Here is a 23,416-nt window from a genome sequence, read left to right on the forward strand (position 1 = left end):
AATGCAGCCTAAATCACTTCTTCATTTAGCAAAAATGACTCATTATGCCTGAATAAAAACTGTAAAGTGGCCACTAGGTGCTTCCATTTCCTGCAATCTGCTGTCAGGGGAATTTTGTCTCTAGGATCAGACACAGGACAACTGAGTGAGAGACTGGGTTGTGTGCATGCAATCTATGAGACTTCTTCCCGCTCCAGAAAATTTACACTGTCCCTCTTTACCCTCCACAAATCTATAGTAGTGTACTGTAAATCGTCCCCCAGCACAGTGCCAGTCTGTTTGGCCCAGTGCACTTTCATAGCATAGTAGAGAGGAGCAAGTGAAGTGTTGTAAATATCTGTGTGTACTACCTCGTCACCACTATTTAATCTAACAAAAACATGCAGAATAAAAATTAAAAAAAAATCTTTTAAAACAGGTACATGCGGACCTGTAGTACGACTATGCATAACCCATTTTTATGTCCGTTTTGCTTTAAAGGGGTACTCCACTAGCCAGCGTTCGGAACTTAATGTTCCGAACACTATTTTTGTGCTGCGGGGGTCGGCCATGCTCCTAGTGATGTCACCGCCACGCCCCCTCAATGCAAGTCTATGGGAGGGGGCGTCACGCCCCATCCCATAAACTGGCATTGAGGGGGCATGGCTGTGGCATCACGAAAACAGCGTTCAGAACATTAAGTTCTGAACGCTGGCCAGTGAATTACCCCTTAAAGCTCTACCGTACCCAGACCTAGCTATGGATCAGAATAAAAGTGTGTGGCTTTTTTTACTACAGGGAAATAAAGTATTAAATAGTCAACGTAGCACAAACTACATGTTGTAAAACATACCAAATATAGTTGTGTGAATAATTGTCTACACTACACTTGTGCGAATGAGGTCTGACTGTGAGTGGGAGGGCGAGCAGCCTTTACATGATTTCATGAACCCTTTCTTTTGCTTACAGAAAAAAAAATGCATGATTTACAACAGACAGACGTATGCACATAGACATTAAGTAAATAATCACACATCATTTATTTATAGAAATGTGAATCACAGCTAATAGCCAAATATCAGAACACATGTCATAACTTTTTTTTCCATTTATTCCAGGCCAACTCCAAAACTAACCTTTAGTAAACTGGACCAATTCTTAGCATGTTCTGGATATTTTATTAAGAATAAAAGTCAGAAACTCCCCTTTAAACCATGATGGATATATTATAAAGTAATCACCACAAACAACATAATTATACTATTACCTGCTGATAGAAGCATTTTACTGTAAAAATTATACCTTTTCTGAGCAAAATAAGCCTTAACCTGTAATTGTAAGTAAATGAAAGGAGGTCAAATATGTACATACAAATTACATAAAAATATACCTGGAATAAAATAAAAAAAAAAGTTACATATGAAAATACATTTCACTGTGAAATCTCTGTTCTCTCAAGAACATTTAAGAATTGTGTTATTACCAGCAGAGCCTGGCACCACCATGGCTTTAGAAGCCTGGGACCCAAAGTCCCAACATTATATGCCAGTGACTGGATCAGACGTTTCAGTCAATTGTTTAGAGAACCACAGACTGGCCTGAAAGCGAATGGGATCCTTCCTAATGACTTCTATAGAACCATTGCAATACCGGTATATTCCGCTTACAAGTAACATTCATCAGATGCTCAAACATTTAACATATGGTGGCATGTCGTAGGTCAATATCTATTTAATAGCGTGTGAAAACTAGGTAAAAAAAGGAGTCATCTGTGGCCTCTTGTAAAATTTAGAAAATTTTGGTATAAAAGAAAAAAAAAAACTTCTCTAAAACTTGTGTACAAGTACGAAAACTGATTTACACTGCTTTATGGCAGTACAGATCTTTTAAAGTCTTTAGCTCTTCAATTAATGTTTTGTTCTGATTTTCAAGAACAGCCACTCTGTTTTCCAAGCATTTGACATATTCTTTCTTCTTTCTCCGGCATTCTCTGGCGGCCTCCCTAAAAGTGAGAGACATGTTAATGTAAGCAACACACCATACACTACTCAATACTGAGTCTAAGCCACATGGTCCCTCCAAGGTCTGCTTGTGTTTGCACATACTCTGCAGGGTAGTGGTCTTTAAATTGTGTTCCTTTACCTTCCGGCAAACTACAATGCGAGTACAATACAGTGTTAAAAAAAAAAAAAGTACAGAATATAGTAAATCTGTCCTTACGCACACCAGGGTAGAGGGAACAACAATTCTTCCAGCTTTAAAAGGAGTACCCCAGAGGAAAATATTAATCAACTAGTACCAGAAAGGTAAACAGAATTAGTTTTAAAGCATTAATATCGGTTAACCTTTCTTAGGCTGGGTTCACATCATGTTTTTGCCATACTGTTTTCAATCAGTTTTTCTAAAGAAAACCGTATGGCCAAAAAACCGATGGAACAGTATGGGAAAAAGTAAACCGTATGCGTTTTAAACTGTATACTGTTTTTAAAAGTGCATACAGTTCCGTCCGTTTTAATAGGGGAAAAAAAAACCATACGTTTTTTAAAATGTTGTCCATTTTTTATGGGAGGGGTCTTGGGTGGGGACTTTAGGATGCAAATGCGCATGTGCAAAGTAAAAACCGTATACATGTGCTTTTCCCATTGATGTCCATGTTAAAAAACGTATGCGGTCAACCACGATTTTGTCTCCGGTTTAAAAACCGTACTGCAACCGCATACGTTTTTTAACATGGACGTCAATGGGAAACGCACATGTATATGGTTCCATACAGGAAAACGTATACGGTTTTTACTTTGCACATGCGCATTTGCATCCTTAAGTCCCCACCCAACACCCCTCCGATTAAAAATGGACAAAATTTTTAAAAAAACCTATGAGGTTTTTTTTCTATAAAAACGGACTGAACTGTATGCACTTTTAAAAACAGTATAATGTTTAAAAACGCATACGGTTTACTTTTCCCATACTGTTCCATCCGTTTTTTGGCAATACGGTTTTCTTTAGAAAAACGGATTGAAAACAGTATGGCAAAAACGTGATGTGCACCCAGCCTTACTGTTCAGCTGGATAAAAAAAAAAAAAAAAAATAATAATAATAATAATCAACACATCAAAAGTTGTTTTTAATGACATTGGCTGCTGTATGCTCCAAAAGTAGTTGTGTATTTCTTTCCAGTCTGAACACCGTGCTCTCTGCAGACACCTCTGTCCGAAGCAAACCTCTTCTTCTCCGGACAGTTCCTGACACAGACAGATGTGTCAGCACAGAGCAGTGGTTCAGACTAGAAAGAACTACACAACTTCCTCCACAGCTGATCTGTACTGGAAAGCTTATACATGGAAGTAATACAAAATCGGTATAAATACCTGACACCAATTTATTAGAAACGTTTTTTTTCCTCCAGAGTACCCTTTAATCACTGTTTTTCAAACCCAGGCCAAACAGTTGGAGATCAGCATGCCTCCTCCCCGCTTAATTCACGTACAGGGCGCCATGACAGGAGCGGGTCAAGCCAGGGAGGATACATGCCACTGCAAGTGTATTCACACTGCCTCCTCTCACCTCCCAGCCTTTCCTGCTTAATTCACACTCCAAGTGTCAGGCTTTGCAGGAAGTTTACGGCACTTTCAGGCCTTCTAGAAGGTGTATCAGTTTTAACAGATTCTTGTCAATCTTTAAAGAGTTTGTACCACATTTTTATTTGTGCTGTCCTCATTGCATCATTCCAGAAAGGGTTTTAGTGCATGAAATGTTGGTCTGCAGTGCTAGCGAGGGAAGCGCGCTGCCAACACACTTCACCTGGCTAGAACTTATCATTGGACAGCGGCTCAGCACTGTGGCCCTTGACCGGTCTCATCTTTTGTCATGTCTGTGTGACATGTCAAAAGTAAGTTTTAATGAAGGTACACATTACTGGAAAATTTGATGCAGATTCTTTGCTCTACTTGCACATTTATTCTGAATGCAACAGTCACACAGTATTTATGCGCCATACAGTGCCCTCACTGGCTAGTACAGCAAAATAGTTGTTTGGCCGAGAGCTGATCTTTTCAGTCATGGGGTCACACTTAGTTTACTTTGGATGATATTGCTGGTGTTTGCTACTGGTGAGACTATCAAGAAAAGAAACACTGCTGGTCTTTTAGAGCAGTGTCTCCCAACCAGGGTGCCTCCAGCTGTTGCAAAACTACAACTCCCAGCATGCCCGGACAGCCGAAGGCTGTCCGGCCATTCTGGGAGTTGTAGTTTTGCAACAGCCCGAGGTGCCCTGGTTGGGAAACACTGTTTTAGAGGAAAGTGTTTAGTATATCTGGGCCATAGCTCATGATCATATAGCATCCCCGTATAACAGGTTACATGCAATAAAGGTCTGAGAACAATTCTTTCCTTTTATTCATGTAGCATTCGAACACCTCTTACCTGTTTTTCATTAATCTAATTTCGCGCTTCAGTTGTGGGTCATCTGACTTTGTAGGGGGACAAGTCAGCGTTACGGGTGAGGTCATGACCACAGTCTGTGGTAGTGAGGTGGTGGTTGAAGTGGTACGGATCTGATAAGTCTGCATATCTCCTGAAGCAGCTGAAACAGACATGGAATTGCCATTATGCCATTTAGATAATGAAATCATAACTCTGGATACTATACTAAATCTCCAAGTACTTACTCTGTACAACCACTTGGTTACTGGGTACAAGAATTTGCTGGCCATCTGATGTCTGTGCATACTGTAGTATAGTTGTGCCTTGCTGGTTGCTACTAGCATTGGCCATTGCTAATGTCTGTAATCCTTGCATTGCATCTGTTCCAGCAAGCTGGAAGGTTCCATTAGGACCAATGGTAACTAGAAGGGAAAAAGGGTGTAAATATATACATAAATCATATTGCATACTTCCAAACTGAAGGAATAATGGATAGGACTACCCTACACCAATAGCACCCAGACAATTCTGCACCATGCTGGGACTCACCATACTGTCCACTGCTGGTCTGGTATATTGTGGTGGTTGTAGGTGTACCAGATGCTCCAGCTTCCTCATTTCGCTTTCCAGTGTCATCAGAAGAGAGATCTTTCAAGATTTGCCTTTAAAAATAGAACAGAAACATTACTATCATAGATAATGATTAATCGTAGTAAATCTGCATTTGTAAGTGTTTATTGCTTAAAATTATGCAGTTTCAAGAAAACATTTGCGATTGCAAATAAGCCCCTTCATAACATCTGGCATACATGCAAGTCAAACATTAAATGGGCACAGTCATTAAAACTCATTTTTGCTATTACACTTCTTATGGTAAATAAAAAAATCTTTCTAATCTACTATGTTTAAAAAAAAAAAAAAAACTATATGTTTTATTTGTGTTTAAAAAAGCTGCCACTAGGTGTCTCCCCACTTGTCCAGTGCACATTTCCCCCCCCATCTCTTGCACAGACTTTGGACTCCTGCTGGCCTGGCAGATATCCAAGATCGGGAAATGCAGTCTGGAGTGCTGAGGGGGTGTGTGCGCAGCCTTAGCCAATCATAGCTCATCTCACACTAAACTGCTCTGGGCTGTGTGTAACAGAGTGAGGAAGTTCTCACTTTTATGAATTCAGATGATGTACACGCCTGCTGGGTAACGCCCCTTCCCAGTCTGTAAATCTGGTTGAGCAGAAAACTAAAAAATACATGGAGTACGGGGAAAGAAAATGAGTACACCTAGATTAACTCTCTCAGAAATCAAGCAAACAAAGGTTACATATGAAAAAGGATAATACCATGTGATGAAACAGAGAGGAGATCATAACCAAAGGAACATCATATAGGCTAGCACCTGTAATAGAACAGAAAAACCAGCTAAAAGATATGACTACCCACCATGCAAGTTACCACCTACCAGCTCCGACCCCAACGTACATTTCGCATTGTGCTTCACGCCCCCTGACGAAGCACAACGCGAAACGTACCTTGGGGTTGGAGCTGGTAGGTGGTAACTTGCATGGTGGGTAGTCATATCTTTTAGCGGGTTTTTCTGTTCTATTACAGCTGCTAGCCTATATGATGTTCCATTGGTTATGATCACCTCTCTGTTTCATCCCATGGTATTATCCTTTTTCATATGTAACCTTTGTTTGCTTGATTTCTGAGAGAGTTAATCTAGGTGTACTCATTTTCTTTCCCCATACTCCATGTATTACTGTGCCACCTCTACCATCTCCAGTCATCTGTTTTTGTCACCCTCAGTGCCTTTATTCCGATATTCTATCTAATTTTATTTTTTATATATGTTCAATAAACAATAAGATTTTACACAATTGGTTCAGTTTGTTTGTGAGGATTGGTCAAGTGAACCGATTGTGGTTACATCACTGTGGCTATCACTTTGTTGGTAGTATAATTTGTGCTCTACATGTAGTAGGTGATGAGCAATTTGACAGTACACTGCAATACAGTAGTAGGAAGAGACCACAGCACTGTATTAGTTAATCTATAAGTATATCCAGTAAATACACAATTGACAATACAATGTAAACACCCATTTTACACAAGGGGAGGACCAAAGGTTCTACCCACCTAGCTACTTTTACTTACCTATAGGAAGGTCGACGAGCTAAAATACCACGCGCCTTCCTGGAGGAATCAATGCTGTCGGAGGAGTCCTGAGAGTCTTCACTATCTGATAGCGATGATGCCTGAAAAAAATAAAAATAAAAGCAACAATTTGTTACATATCAGTGTCTAGACAATATGGTATATAAAAGGCAAAGTGTCAAGTTTGGTGGGTGGCCGGACAATTATACTCTGTGAGGGTGCATGTGGGAATTGGGAGAGATAGCTGTTGGCTGAACAAGTACCCAGTCATCTAATGTGTATGGCCAGCTTAAGTAAACCAGAGTTTCCCAAGCAGTGTGCATCCATCTGTTGCAAAACTACAACTCCCAGCATGCCCGGGCAGCCTTCGGCTGTCCGGGCATGCTGGGAGTTGTAGTTTTGCAACAGCTGGAGGCACACTGGTTGGGAAACATTGAAGTAAACAATATGCAGGGAGTTACCTGTGATGCTGCAACCTGAGGAGAGTGTATCACAGAGGACTGAGCGGTCTGAATAACACCTTGTACCTGGACCTGTTGCTCCCCAGGAAGCACAACAGTCAAGGGAGTAGTTGTACCTCTTAGTGCCATCTGAGAAAGAAAATGATAAAATAGGTCATATTAAATAACGTCTCTTCTGATAGCAACACAGACACCTAAAAGCAAAAAGGTAAAACTGTGCACATGATGGTAAATGGTGGAGGTATTCCCACCACCTTTAATGTTATCAGTGCGATGCTGAGAGGAAAGAAGTTCTGCGGTGGCGCTGCCCTGGATAGCAAGCAAGGTCCGGATATGTAGTTTTCCAACGAAAAAGCGTTTATTGAGACATACATAAAGTAATAGACATGTGCAATGTCTATTACTTTATGTATGTCTCAATAAACGCTTTTTCGTTGGAAAACTATGTATCCGGACCTTGCTTGCTATCCAGGGCAGCGCCACCGCAGAACTTCTTTCCTCTCAGCATCGCACTCTCTCCTTGCCGACTTCCGACTGGTGACCGGCCGTTCCTGCAGGCTGCGGCCAAGGATTCCAGCAAAGACCACCCTTACTAAGGGTGACACGCATAAAACCAAGATGAGCAAATCTGCATATCATTTCTTGCGACCCCACAGAATTACGCGAGGTGCCGTCCTCCTTTTCTTTCTTTCCTTTCGCAGTTTAATGTTATCAGGGCAGGAGCCATATATCATATTCATTTATGGTGCGAGCAAATGTCACTTTACCTGTTGAGCAAGATGTGATGCCTGAAAAGCTGAAGCTGGGAAAGAAATCGTCTGTACAGATTCTGAACTATCTGTTTTGTTAGAAACTTCTTCCATACCAAGCTGTAGAAGAAAGAAAGCAGAGACATTGTTAGGTTTATCCGTCAGTACAAAACATTTCCTATTCTTCTACATAAACTAAAAGCACAAGAAACGAATGCAATGACTGTCTGATCCCATGGCAGATATGAGCTTCCTAATGTTATTCATGCCATGATGCCAGTCATTATAAACATTAATGCGACAATTTTTTTTTTTAACAGAATACCTACGATTCTGTAAAACTTTGATCACCCTTACTTCAGTGTGACGCGCTAAGAGGAGCCAGGCACCTACACCCCCACTGGTCGCTAAGACAGAAGTGCCAAGCTAAGTGCTGGGCTCCTTTATTTTTAGTTGACGCTTCTTAGATAGCAGAGCGAGAAGTGTACAGGCTCACACAAAGGTAGAGATGTAGGAGATAGGAGTAATTATTACAGAAGACTTAAAGGTAGGAAGACAATGTAATAGAGCAGCAGGAAATGCTAGCAGAATGCTTGGATGTATAGGGAGAGGTATAAGCAGTAGAGAGAGAAGTGCTCATGCCGCTGTACAGAACACTGGTGAGACCTCACTTGGAGTATTGTGCGCAGTACTGGAGGCCGTATCTCCAGAAGGATATAGATACTCTAGAGAGAGTTCAGAGAAGAGCTACTAAACTAGTACATGGATTGCAGGATAAAACTTACCAGGAAAGGTTAAAGGACCTTAACATGTATAGCTTGGAAGAAAGAAGAGACAGAGGGGATATGATAGAGACTTTTAAATACATAAAGGGAATCAACACGGTAAAGGAGGAGAGCATATTTAAAAGAAGAAAAACTACCACAAGAGGACATAATGTTATATTAGGGGGCAAAGGTTTATGCAGTAATATCAGGAAGTATTACTTTACTGAGAGAGTAGTGGATGCATGGAATAGCCTTCCTGCAGAAGTGGTAGCTGCAAATACAGTGAAGGAGGTTAAGCATGCATGGGATAAGCATAAGGCTATCCTTCATATAAGATAGGGCCAGGGACTATTCATAGTATTCAGATTATTGGGCAGACTAGATGGGGCAAATGGTGCTTATCTTCCGACACATTCTATGTTTCTATGTAATACAAGGGTACTCCAGTGGAAAACACTTTTTTTTTAAATCAAATTGGTGCCAAAAAGTTAAACATATTTGTAAATTAGTTCTATATAAAAATCTTAATCCTTCCAGTACTTATCAGCTGCTGTATACTACAGAAGAAGTTGTGAATTTCCTTTCTGTCTGACCACAGTGCTCTCCGCTGACACCTCTGTCCATGTCAGGAACTGTCCAGAGCAGGAGAGGTTTGCTATGGGGATTTGCTTGTACTCTGGACAGTTCCTGACATGGACAGAGTTGTCAGCAGAGAGCAATGTGGTCAGACAGAAAAGAACTACTAAGCAACTTTCTCTGAAGCATACAGCAGCTGATAATTACTGAAAGAATTAATATTTTTAATAGAAGTAAAAATTTCCACCAGAGTACCCCTTTAAGGAGGAGAACTGTACTGAATCTTCCCCCCCCCCCCCCCCCCATTTCCCCTGAGTCTGGGCTGCAAAAACGTAAAAAAAAAAAAATTCCAATGCTCCCCAGTTACGCCGATATCGGTGTCCCAGTCCTTCTGCTTCCCGGGGGACAGCAAGTCATACTGCACTCACAGTATTGCCGGTCGCAGCGATGTCCCGCCCCGGCTGGTGATAGGCTGAGCGCAGTGTCATGTAAGGGGTCTGGGCCCTGCCTGCTCCCTGCTGCTCAGGCCCAAGTCTTTGGAGACAGTACACTGCACTGTGATCCCAAATGCAGCACTAACCTGAGCAAACACGCTCCTTTGTTACAAATAGTGGGGGTTTCAGGACCCGGCCACCATGTCACTAGGTCTTGTAAGAAAGACTGAACGATGCAATGCTGCAATAACACCAAGCTAACAGGAACACACAGCTCTTCTGCAATCGTTGCTCAATAGGTTCAATGTTACATTATCATTTTGGTAATAATAAATGCTGACATCACGCAGACACATAATTACCAGAGTCCGTCATATCAATTTCTATTCAAAGCTATAGTGAGGCCTAATGTACCAAACATACAAAAAGAAACTTTATACTAAATCTTCAGAGGTTCGCTTCTTTTAGGCCAAAAGTAGGGGGGCCTGAAAGCTGAGATGGTGTCCAAATACATAAGCCCTTTTTATAGGTCACTGTTTCCCAACCAGGGCGCCTCCAGCTGTTGCAAAAATACAACTCCCAGCATGCCCAGACAGCCAAAGGCTGTCTGGGCATGCAGAGAGTTGTAGTTTTGCAACAGCTGGAGGTGCCCTGGTTGGGAAACACAGATATACGTCCTTGAAACAGATATAGGGCAGTTCTTTGGAATCCATACAAGATAAAGTTAGTATATATCTGTAAAATAACTCAAAGTATTGAGTTACAGCTGTATAATCTCCTCTCTGGCTGGCATACATAATATACCCAGCCCTGCAGGGCAAGAAGCCACATCCAATTAGCTCTTACATGTTAATACAAATTAGAACTCAACTCCCTGTACAGCCATGCCCTGACGTTTTAGCCTAAAAACCTTATAAAAGTCTGCTTTAAACACATAAATATGGTTAGGGTGCATTCACACTGAGGAATAGGAGAGGAATCCTCGAGGAAACAATCTGCAGCGGAATTTAGGTTTGTGAAAATCGCGGGGAATTAACGCATAATTTTCAGAGCAGAATATAGGAGGAAACTTTTTTTTATTTTTTTTTTGCTGGACTACAACCACCAATTGGAATTTCCCTTTTGGTAAAAAAATTTTTGTGCGGAATTTCCACGCAAATTCCATGCGGAAACAATTTCAAGCGGAAATTTTATTACCATTGACTTCAATGGACTTCTGCTCGAGTATTCCGCAAGACTTGAGTAAATTCCTCTTGAATTACTCAGTGTGAATTCAGACTTGAGTAAATTGTGAATTCAGACTTGAGTAAAGACTTGAGTAAATTCCTCTTGAATTACTCAGTGTGAATTCAGTGTCAGAATAGAAAAAGCAAAGATTTATCTGCCTAAGGCCCCGTTCACACAGAGTAATTCATGAGGAATTTACTCGAGTAATTCCTCTTGAATTCTCCGCTACAAATTAATTCACATCTCCTCTGCCCATTGACTTTAATGTTATTTCTGCTGTCCTGTTCACACTGCGCAAATTCTGCTAGCGAAATTCCAACGACGAATTCCGTTCCGCTTGAAGAAAGAACATGTTCATTCTCCAAGCGGAATCCGCTAGCAGAAATCAATTGAAGTCAACGGTAAAAAAAAATTCCACCCGACATAGTTTTCGCACGGAATTCGCGGGCAATTTGTGTGGAAATGGCTGAAAAACCCTTCACTTAGTTCCCCCCCCCCCATGTTTGCGTGCAAATCCGCGCAAATTGCGCGCAAATTTCCCACAAATTTTGTGCAAAAATTCAATTGTGGTCGGATTCTTATATGTACCGTAAGTAGGGTACCACTTGCATGAATAATTAGGCCTAGGGTGTGCCTGGGTGGCCGTGAAGGGTATCCTAGAGAAGGGGGCAAAAATACCCCAGTTAGGTAATACATGAATTAATGGTTAAGCATAACCTACGTCATATGAACCCAAGATAACAGACAAAATACTCCAGTTAACAGCCGGAGGTTGGAACGTGTCAATGGAACAGAGCGATAACAGTGCCCTTAACTTACTTAACATCTAAGTGATAACTGACAAAGAGAAGCCCCTACCCAGAAGCTGGCGCAGCTGTTATGGAGCCGAAGCCAAGATAAATTTCTAGATATGCCACTTGGCACTACTAGACCCATAGCACCTACCAGGATGGTACTACCTGTAAATTTTTCGGCGTGAATTACTCTTCATTTACTCCATGTGAACGCACCCTAAAGCCATAACGGTCTGGTACTGCCTACAACAACCAATCACAGCCCAGCTTTCATTTAACCAGAGCTTGTTGAGTATGAAATCTGAGCTGTGATTGGTTGCAGGCAGATTAAGAAGTCTGAGCGATACAGTTTACAGGGCCCGTGTCTTTCCTCACTTCTTATAGCCAATAGTCAACTTTAAAATCTCTTACAGTATGTACAAAATATATCCTTGTTACCACTACTCCCAAGTCAGCCATCACCGCTGCACCTACTCCTATTCCGAACTATAAAGGACCCTTTCATTTACTATTTCCTTGACATTGCTAAAGAAATACTTGGCTTGGCTATTCCACAAGCTTGGTGTCCATTGGCAGAGCTTATTTCTACCAAAACAGCCCCACACCTGTCTGCAGGTTGTGAGTGGTATTACAAGTTGACTCCATTCACTTCAATGGAACTAAGCTACAAAAATAGTAAGGTTTTTGAAGAAAAAAGCTGTTTTTCTAATGATGGATAACCCCTTTAAAGAACAAAGGTCGCCTTCTGCTCACTCCCCACTTCATGCGACTTCCGGGTCTCCTCTTCCTCTCTGACAGGAAGTGTCAGAGGAGGGTCTAGCAAAGGCCCCTTTCACTCTATACATTCTTCCGTTTTTAAAGATCTGTTCTATGTTCTGTTATGAAAACCTTGAAAATCGTCCGTTAAAAAAAATCCCATTATTGTCTATGGGATTTTGACATTACCCGTCATAGCCAGTTATTCATAACGGACTTTATTTTGTGACGGGAGAAACAACGCAATAAATAGTGCATGTATTATTTCTTCCGTTATCTTCTCCCGTCACAAAATAAAGTCAGTTATTAATAACGGGTTATAACGGGTAATGTAAAAATCCCATAGACAATAATGGGATTTTTTTAACAGCCGTTTAACGGACAATTTTCACGGTTTTCATAATTGAAAATATAACTGATCTTTATAACGGAAGAATGTATAGAGTGAAAGGGGCCAAAGCTGCCTTGCATATGGCACCTCTACTAGCCCGGTCAAGTAGCGTGGCTACTTGCAAATGGCAACATAAATTATAGCACGGCAGTGGCGCTTGAAGCATATGTGGACAAGACTAAAATATTTTGTTGCCATTTGCAAATTCTAAGACTGTTATGTCCAGCGCCGGCTCAGCCTAAACTGTCCCAATGTAAACTGTCCCAATTCCACAAGTGGTGGCAGTCACTAATACTGTGTTTCCCAAACTGGGTGCCTCCAGCTGCGGCAAAACTAGGCTGTCCGGGCATGCTGGGAGTTGTAGTTTTGCCACAGCTGGAGGCACCCTGGTTGGGAAACGCTGCACTAATATCTTGCAAAATATCAGTCGACTCCAATATCAAAAGTAAGTATGCACATAGGAGACAATGAGGGAGATTTATCAAAACCTGTGCAGAGGAAAAGTTGCCGAGTTGTCCATAGCAACCAATTAGATAACTACTTTCATTTTTGAAAAGGCCTCTGTAATAAGAAAGAAGTGATCTGATTGGTTGCTATGGGCAACTCAGCAACTTTTCCTCTGGACAGGTTTTAATAAATCCCCTCCAATGACTTTGAAGCCTTGGGGAGGATAGAAGTGTCCCAGGGCAATACTGAACTTGGGAGGAGGTAACTGGGTAAGCCCTCTGATCTTCAAAAGTCCCCAGCATGGTGTCATGGGGCGTGGCTTGGTGCGGCATGTGAGCAGACGCGCGGGATCGGAGCTCTCCGCTGAGCATCCTTTCATTATCCTGGACATTTGGCTGTAATCCAGTTTTTTTCATTACCTACCTGCGGGGCAATGTGCCTGGAGTCGGTGGATAACAGGATGGCCGAGCGGAGGCGCAATAGAAAGACGCAGGGAGCGCCGGAAGACAGTTAGGCCCAGATGCAGGGGGAGCCGGCGCCATCTTGCGCAGAGATGTCTGGGGTAGCGTAGCGCTTGCAGCACTTCGCCCGTGTCACGGAGCTGGCGGCAAGAGCTCCGGCAGATGACTGGAGCGAGGAGGAGCAGGATGGGGCTGACTGGCCGGCCGAGGCCCCGGTCTCATCTGCCGCGGACCCTTCTCCTGTGCTGACTGGGCCTAAACATTTTGCTGATGCAGGTCAGCCTGAAATTAACCCCCCCCTGTACTGGAGTGCTATCTGCCTACATTGGGGACTCCTCTACCAACACTGCCCTGACATCTGATAACCCTGCTGGGCCTCCCAGAGTATTATCCTCTGCTAGGATTCTCCCTACCGTAGCTGCACAGCTTTCTGCACATGTTAACCCCCTCATTGCTGGTGTGGAGCCTGTAGCACAGGATCTCTCCATCTACTCCTACTGAACCCACTTTGAAATAAGTTTTTTTGGCTGTTTCCAAGGGCAACACTAATGTTAAAATGCTGTTGGGCGGCCTGCGCGACAACATTGGCCAACATTTATCATTGTCTTAAGACTTTTGTGTGTCTAGAAAAGGTGCAAAAAAGGCGCAAGCAGGGTTTATTTGCGCCTTTTGGTTTACACATTTCTGCTGATTTTGAGTTGCAATCCACTGATTTTGGCAATACACATGATATGGAAGGGTTTTATCAACTGCACCTTTTTGTGAGAAGGCGCATAAAAAGGCACAAAGCCACTGAAAAGTCTCTAAAACTACACTAGCCCAGACTCAGCTTAGCTTTATGGTGTAAATGAAAAGTGATATTTCAGAAAATGTGACCTGCACAAAATTTATGAAATGCTCTGCGACCATTTAATAAATTTGGTGCTTCTACATATTACCAGCACACAAAAAAGGGTGTAGAAAAATGCTTCACTTACACCTACAATGATAAACGCCAGCCATTAACCTTATCTGCCATGATATGCAAAAGGTTTCTGAGCGGGTTAGTGCAGTGGGGGAACGAGTGGGGGATCTGGAGGATCAGGTCCCTCCACTAGAGAGATATGCATCATGTGATTAATCATCTGACTGCACTTGCCGCTAAGTCTGATCATCTGGAAAACAGCCTGCGGCGGAATAATGTGTTCTTGGTGGGTGCCCCCGAAAAAGTCGAGGGTAGACCCTGGGGAGTATTTTGAGAAATGACCCCTTAATACCTTTGGAAGAGGAGAGGCTTTGACACCTCTGTCTGCAGTGGAGTGCACCCACAGGGTGCCTACTCGTCCCCACCCAGAGCTGTCTACACTAAGGATAGACATTATTTTACGTAAAGCCAGGGACATGGACTCACTCACCATCAATGGCAGTCATGTCTCCGTTTTCCTGGATTTTTCGGCCTAGGTCCAGAAGAGACAAGCTAAATATACAGATGTTAAGCGCCGCCTGCATGCTTTGAATGTGATGCATTCTATGCTGTACCCAACACGCCTCCGAGTAGTTGCTTTAGGGACTACCCATATGTTTTGTCACTTCTGTGGTGGCTGCGGAATGGCTGGACATACATGAGGCGCAGATACGGCAAGCCCCTCCTTGAGATTCTTATGTGGACTTTTTGTACATTTGCTGATCCTGACGGACTGTCTGGGACTTTCAATACCTTTTTGCATACTTCAACCGTCTGGTGCTGAGTGTCTTTATGCTCATGTTGTGCCATTCTTGATACCTGGTCTTCTCATTATTTGCTCCTACTACTGATTTACTGTTCTCTGGGTACTTTTCTATGTTGCTAGATGTCTTCATTATGTTTTGTTCTTATTGTCTCAGACCTGAGCATGGCATGTTGGCGACGTACTTTTTCTCTATATGTTACCTGCTCACCCCTTGTGTTGCAGGTTGCGACTGATTGTTTTTTGTTGTTTGTCTGGGGTGTCTGTATTGTTCTGTGTATTTCCTTCCATTCCTTGTGCAGTAGCGTGTCTTGATTCAGTGTTAATTTTCAGCTTCCCCTATTGGAGGCTTCTGAGTCCGCCCCTCCACACTGTCATTTATGTTTCTCTATTTGTATTATGGCTAATAATCTGAATGTGGTGGCGTGGAATGTGAGGGGCCTTCATGATCCCATTTTGCTATTTTTCAGGCCCTATCAACCTGCTATACTGTCTCTCTGAAACGCACATGATGAATGATACTAAGTATATGCTAAATAAACCGTGGTTTGGTCACACTTTTCACACCACCTTTCCCTCGCATGCTTGGGGTGTAAGTGTGCTTATACATAGAAGTATTATGTTTTCTTGTATTTCTAGTCTGATCAACCGAGAGGGTAGATTTCTTTGCCTTTATGGCACTTTTCACCGTACCTTGTGTGTTCGTTGCACTATATATCTCCCCCCCATACTCGAGTGATGCCTTGCGCAGGGTGGTGTCTTTCCTCTCCTCTCTGCCTGACGCACGGCTCCTGGTGGTCGGGGATTTCAATAACTTGCTGCACCCAAAGCTTGATAGGTTTCATGGCAGGGGACCTTCTAGGACTCCGGGGTCTACAGGTTTGGCCAAGTTTGTGGAGGAGGAGGGGTGGGCAGATTTATGGAGAAGGCGGAATGCTACTGAATTGCAATATTCCTGTTATTCTAGCTCTCACGGCACGCTCTCACACATTGATCTTGTATTAGGCAACAACTTAATTTTCCCCCTGTTGGATCAGTGGAGTATTTCCTCCGTAATCTCTCAGACCATTCCCCTGTATTTGTACACCTTACTTTTGACTTCCACCCAAGATTGTGGGATTCTCTGTGGCGTCTGAATCCCTTTTGGCTTCAGGTCCCCTGTGGGCCTTTCGCTTAAGTCTAAAATAGAGACCTTTCTCGAGATCAATGCAGGGACTGCCTTGGTGGGCACTGTATGGGACTCTTTAAAAAGGCATATGAGCGGGCCATTTTTAATCTGGGATGTTACTGCCTGTAAATCCAATAGGGCGATTCAAACTTCACTACAGCAGCAAGTGCTCCTGGTGGAACAACAGTTCCTCAGTGACCCCTCTGAACTGACTAGGGATAATTGGCACTCTACAGAATTTGTTAGACTCACATTTGTTGCAAAGGGAAGACAATAAGCTTTTTTTCAACAGCAGCGTTACTTCAAAAGTGGTGAGAGTACGGGTCGCCTGTTGGCTCGTACCATTAGGGCTCAGCAAGGGTCGGCCTCAATTCCTTGCCTCTGCGATAGTGCTTGGTCGGTTATCCAGGATGATATGGATATTCTGAATCTCCTAGTTTCCTTTTAAGAGGAGACATATCTCACATAACTGACACAGGATCTTGCTGCTATTGACCAGTTTGTTTCCAGCATCCCGCCCTTGGCCATGTCGCAGACTGAAAGAGACCTTCTGGACGAACCTGTTACTTTTGAAGACTTGGATTGTGCGTTGGGGGTCTTGCCTTCCGAGAAGTCATCGGGAGTTGATGGACTTTCTAACGAATACCTTGAACAGTATCAGGATGTTTTGTTGCCCAGGTTACTAGAGGTTTGGCAGGCTGCGGTGGAGGGCTTGCCTGAGTCTATGCAAGAGGCCATCATAGTGTTGCTATTGAAGCCTGATAAGGACCTGCTTTTCGCAGGCTCTTACAGGCCAATATCCCTGTTGTGCCAATCATCTCTTGTGGGTTATTACTACTTTAATACATGGGGATCAGACGGGTTTCCTGCCGGGGAAAATCGGCGACTGATAATATCAGGAGGCTTTTTTGAATGTCCAGTTGCAACCTCAAAATGCCGCATGGAGGGCTGTACTTTCACTCCATGCTGCCAAAGCTTTTGACAGCGTTGAGTGGAACCTCTTGTGGAGTGTTATGCGACAAATGGGTTTTGGGCCCAAATTCTTGACCCGAGTTAAATTGTATGCTGCCACCCGTGCTAGAATGTAATTGCCTATGCTAATTGCCTACTCTCCCACACCTTTCCTTTGGGGCGTGGTACACGCCAGGGGTGCCCCCTGTCCCCTTTCCTATTTGATATTGCAATAGAGCCCCTGGCGGTATTAGGGAGTCTGCGGACTTTAAATGCTTCTGTTATGGGGACTTGAAAGAACGCATAGCCCTTTATGCAGATGACATGCTCCTCTTCCTGGGGGATGTGGTGCACTCCCTACCCCCTTTAAAGGGTTACTCAGCTACACAGTGTCTGGAACATTGAGCTCCGAACGCTGTGTCCGGGCTTTGTGCCCATGCCCGCCCCATCGTGACGTCACGGCCAGTCATGTGACTTCTCGTCCTGCCCCCACAATGCAAGTCTATGGGAAGGGGGCGTGACGGGAGTCACGCCCCCCTCCCATAGACTTTCATTGAGTGGGCAGGCAGTGACATCACGAGGGGGTGGGCGTGAACATGGAAGCTCGCGCACAGCATTCAGAACTCAATGTTCCGGACGCTGGGTAGCAGAGTAACCCTTTAATGTTGGATCAAGCTCGTAAATTACTTGCACAGCATTAGTTGAGAGCCTTCCCTCCTATTTCGGAGTTGATTACAAAATTGAAATCATATCTGGAGAAAGGTGCATATGTTAAAAGAAAAGCCATAAGTAAATTTGAGTCCGTCTGGGGACCTTGGATCGATACCCCTGGTTTGCCGTCCACATACCTGCAGAGGACTCCTATGGAGGTGCTTTTGGTGGGGGGGGGGGGGGGTCTACTCACTAATGATATCCGATATTTTGACAGCATGCTTTTTCTGTTTCCTCTGTATTGTCGCTCTGTGTCTATGATGGTGTGCTGTGTTGTCTTGTATTTGGTTTTCTATATATGGGTTGTTTGCGCAGTATATAGATGCTCATATTTTCTTTGTACCGTTTACTATTATGTTTGCATTTGTGTAATATGTTTTCAGGGTATGGTATTTTTACATATGTATTTTCCTGTACTGTACTGCCTCCTTCTCCATGATAATGTTCTGGATCTATTGTGAAGAAAAGGCACGGGGGTTGTGGGAGGGAGGATGTTTGTGTGTGGGCGGGATGGGAGGGTTTTGGGTTTCTGTGTATGTTCTTAAATTTGTGTGTTTGTTCTATATAAAAAAAAATTTGATTAAAAAAAAAACAACAAAAAAAAGGCCCTAGCATACCTGTCTGGTCCAGATGACCCCCAAGGCTGGCTGAGGTCTGGGTACAAGACATCAATGTATATGTTGTTTTGTGAAAGCTATAGGATTTTGTGAATTTTTCGGCATGGTTCAAAATCTATGCATTGGCCAATATGGCACAATTCCACCAACTTGGACAGAAGGCTGTGAATATGTTCAGCTTTTCTGGATAGCAGCAGCGGCTGTTCGATCCACCACACCACGGCTGCTCTCAGACAATGTAATACAGATGCATTTTTGAGTTTGCTTCACAGCCGCAGGTTCCATCCTACAAGTCTAATGAGTTGAAGTGACCGTAAAGTAAGGATCTACAATGATTTCAGTTCTGGCCCTTAGACCCATGGTTTGGATGGGACGTGCAGCCATATTACACTTATCTGAAACTGCCCCATTGTCTCTTTCACGCCCTTGGCTCTCTTGGCTTAAAAGTGGTACTCTTAAAAGGGGTACTATTTCTTTCATATCAACTGGCTCCAGAAAGTTTAAACTTATTTGTAAATTACTTCTATTAAAAAATCTTATTCCTTCCAGTACTTAGCTGCTGTATACTACAGAGAAAGTTGAGTTTTTCTTTTCTGTCTGACCACAGCGCTCTCTGCTGACACCTCTGTCAATGTCAGGAATTGTCCAGAGTAGGAGCAAATCCCCATAGAAAACCTCTCCTGCTCTGGACAGTTCCTGACATGGACAGAGGTGTCAGCAGAGAGCACTGTGGTCAGACAAAGGAAATTCAAAAAGAAAAGAACTTCCTGTGGATCATACAACAGCTGATAAGTACTGGAAGGATTAAGATTATTATTATTTTTTTTTTTTATAGAAGTAATTTACAAATCTGTTTGACTTTCTGCCACCAGTTGACTTGATAAATTTTTTCCCCTTGGAGTAACCCTTTAAGATAGGTAATTCCCCTTTCAAGCTTGCCAATTCTACATGCCGGATCCTTCACTCCCCATACATCTTGTCTGATGTGTTGGGCCGGCTATACAAATAGTGATGAGAAATTCTGTTTTGTGTTAGTCTAGTGAAACCCGACTGCCGCCACATACTGCCGTCACCTGTCATATCATCTAACAGCAGATGAATAGGATGGTTGGTTTAGATTTATTTCACCATAACATGGATGGGACGGGTGCTCAAAACAATACGTCAAACCTGTATCAGCAATAAACACTGCCGTGCTGCCAACAAAGTCATCTATTTTTTTCCATTGTGGCAAAATTGACACAAGGTCTTAAGAAAAGTTGTTTGTTAAGAGTATTCTGAATGGACAAAACCTGTGTTGAGGAAGGGTGGTGCAGTTGCCCATAGCAACCAGATCGCTTCTTTCATCTTTAGAAGGCCTTTTTTTTAAATGAAAGCAGCAATCTGATTGGTTGCTATGGGCAACTGCACCGCTCTTCCTCTACACAGGTTTTTCAGAAATTCATGCAGCCCAGCTAAATCCATCTCTAGTAGGCAGCACAATGCTATGGTACATAAAGCTGGTTCCGTAATATTTGCTCATTGATGCTTTTTTAGCCTCAAAAGAAGTTTCTTTATTTCAAATATTTGCTACCTAAAATGTCAGTGCCCCAAGTGGGAGACAAAGGGCTTCAAGACAGATGGAGAAATGACTTTTGTAGATCCATCAGACCTCTCCTTCTGAGAAGATAATACGGATAGTAAAAAACAAACCTACTAGTCTGACTAATTTTATTCTTTTTTGTTGTTGTTTCTTTTCCCCATTTCTTGGTACAAAACGTCCCGTAGATCAGGCACAGGCAACCTTCAGCACTGCAGATGTTTTGGACTACATCTCCCATGATTCTCTCACAGCCAAAATGCTGACAAAGCATCATGGGAGATGTAGTCCAAAACATCTGCAGGGCCAAAGGTTGCCTGTGCCTGCTGTAGATACTGGGGTGGACGGTATTGATCCTGCACTGTTCATTGCAGTTGACACACTACTGCAGTGTTTCCTAACAAGCGTGCCTCCAGCTGTTGTAGTTTTGCAAAAGCTGGAGGCACACTAGTTGGGAAACACTGCTCAACTGCAACGGCTGAGATTACAGAAAACTCCAATCCTGGACATTTAAATTACTTCTATTAAAAAATCTTAATCCTTCCAGTACTTATCAGCTGCTGCATGATCCACAGAAGGGATCTACCAATATCGATTTTTTTAGGGCCGATACCGATAACCTGCAACCTTTCAGGCCGATAACTTATACCTGTAATTATAAAACCGGGGATGGGGGAGGCAATGGGGCAGCGGTGGCCTCTGGCCGGGGCATTATCGACAAGGTAATTGCCGATACCGATAATGTCCAAAATCGTGAAAATCGGCCAAACCGATAATCGGTCGATCCCTAATCCACAGGAAGTTCTTTTCTTTTTGAATTTCCTTTCTGTCTGACCACAGTGCTCTCCGGTGACACCTCTGTCCATGTCAGGAACTGTCCGGAGCAGGAGAGGTTTCCTATGGGGATTTGCTTATACTCTAGACAGCTCCTAAAATGGACAGAGGTGTCAGCAGAGAGCACTATGGTCAGACAGAAAGGAAATTCAGAAAGAAAAGAACTTCCTGTGCAGCATATAACAGCTGATAAAGTACTGGAAGGATTAAGACTTTATATAGAAGTAATTTACAAATCTGTTTTATTTTCTGGCACCAGTTGATTTTGAAAAAAATAAAAATGTTTTCCAGTGGAGTACCCCTTTAACCTCTTACATGCTGTGGTCAAGTGACTGATGCATCCAAGTAGATACACAGAGGGGAGGGGGAAAACTGCAAGATGCCAATTGGCTTCCAAGGCAGAATGGGGCCTAAAGAAGGACTTAGGTCTGTCATCTGTGTATGTCCATGAGGCCATGACGACACTTTTTCTTTTCTATTAGACCACCACTCACAAAAAAAAAAATTCATAACCTTTGTTAATACAACTAGTGCCACAAAAAACACTCATCTACGTTGATATAAATGTTGAGACTCTCAGAATAGATTGAATGAAAGAGTAATAAAATAGATGTGTATTCGATTTCCAAAAAGTGCTATGTCCTGAAATGCATATATTGCGGCTTAGAGGACGTAGCAGTGTTTAACAACTGGTGTGCCACAGAGCAGACAGCACTTATACACTGCACCCTGTCTACAGCCCTGCTTTCTGTAAAACATGTAGCTCTGCCCCCTGCGCTAGCTGGACTACTTACTCATCCATAAGAAAGCTACTTAAAAGGTGTACTCCACTGCCCCAGTGTTCGGAACGTTTAGTTCCAAAAGCTGGGTGCGGGATGCGGGGGTCGTGAAGTCGCAACCCTGCAGCCTGCTCCCAGCTTTTGGATCTAAATGTTCTGAACGCTGGGGCAGAGGAGTACCCCTTTAACCCCTTAAGGACTCAGCCCATTTTAGCCTTAAGGACTCAGACAATTTAATTTTTACGTTTTCATTTTTCATTTTTAAATTAGTACGTTTATAATCTCTTTATTTTGATGACCTCTAACTTATTTTTCCGTATAAGCGGCGGTATGGGGGCTCATTTTTTGCGCCATGATCTGTACTTTTTTTTTATACCACATTTGCATATAAAAAACTTTTAATACATCTTTTATAATTTTTTTTTTTAATAAAATGTATTAAAAAAGTAGGAATTTTGGACTTTTTTTTTCGTTCACGCCGTTCACCATACGGGATCATTAACATTTTATTTTAATAGTTCGGACATTTACGCACGCGGCGATACCAAATATGTCTATAAAAAAATTTTTTACGCTTTTTGGGGGTAAAATAGGAAAAAAATGGACGTTTTACTTTTTTATTGGGGGGAGGGGATTTTTCACTTTTTTTTTTACATTTGAATAGTCCCCATAGGGGACTATTCATAGCAATACCATGATTGCTAATACTGATCTGTTCTATGTATAGGACATAGAACAGATCAGTATTATCGGTCATCTTCTGCTCTGGTCTGCTCGATCACAGACCAGAGCAGGAGACGCCGGGAGCCAGACGGAGGAAGGAGAGGGGACCTCCGTGCGGCATTCTGAATGATCGGATCCCCGCAGCAGCACTGCGGGCGATCCGATCATTCATTCAAATCGCGCACTGCCGCAGATGCCGGGATCTGTATTGATCCCGGCACCTGAGGGGTTAATGGCGGACGCCCGCGAGATCGCGGGCATAGGCCATTGCCGGTGGGTCCCTGGCTGCGATCAGCAGCCGGGATCAGCCGCGCATGACATGGGCATCGCTCCGATGCCCGCGGTTATGCACAGGACGTAAATGTACGTCCTGGTGCGTTAAGTTCCACCGCACCAGGACGTACATTTATGTCCTGCGTCCTTAAGGGGTTAAAGGACATCTGCAGCAAAAGACAATTTATCCCCTATCCACAGGATAAGGGGTAAGTGTCTGATGGCCGGGGGTGTTGTTGGGGGTCTGACCGCTGGGACCCCCCCCCCCCATGATCTCCTGCACGGGCTCCCGCATTGCCGCTCTATGCGAGTGGCTAATGCGTGTAGTATCGAGTAGTATGTAGGTAAACTGTACGCCCCCTTCCCATACAGTTCTAAGGGAGAGGTGGGGAGGCACGAACATTGCCTCTCCCAAAGAGATACAAGGAGGAGGCATGTCGGCCGCGACGTCACGCTGTA

The 23,416-nt window shown here is 43.2% G+C and overlaps 1 protein-coding gene across 2 annotated transcripts in view; it reads right to left on the reverse strand.

Annotated features, from left to right (window-relative positions):
- Positions 1-1,784: 1,784 nt before the first annotated feature.
- Positions 1,785-23,416, reverse strand: part of ATF1 (activating transcription factor 1) — a 36,705-nt gene continuing 15,073 nt past the window's right edge. For both annotated transcript variants that reach the window (XM_056562703.1, XM_056562704.1), the window contains exons 2-8: positions 7,782-7,883; positions 7,015-7,143; positions 6,554-6,654; positions 4,952-5,064; positions 4,648-4,824; positions 4,403-4,562; positions 1,785-1,981 (exon numbers count right to left, since the gene is read on the reverse strand). In XM_056562703.1, coding sequence (XP_056418678.1) covers positions 1,837-1,981; positions 4,403-4,562; positions 4,648-4,824; positions 4,952-5,064; positions 6,554-6,654; positions 7,015-7,143; positions 7,782-7,877 — 921 coding nt within the window. In that variant the 5' untranslated portion in view covers positions 7,878-7,883 and the 3' untranslated portion in view covers positions 1,785-1,836. The remainder of the gene's footprint in view (positions 1,982-4,402; positions 4,563-4,647; positions 4,825-4,951; positions 5,065-6,553; positions 6,655-7,014; positions 7,144-7,781; positions 7,884-23,416) is intronic.

The sequence above is a fragment of the Hyla sarda genome, chromosome 2, assembly GCF_029499605.1.
Source record: "Hyla sarda isolate aHylSar1 chromosome 2, aHylSar1.hap1, whole genome shotgun sequence".
NCBI lineage: Eukaryota > Metazoa > Chordata > Amphibia > Anura > Hylidae > Hyla > Hyla sarda.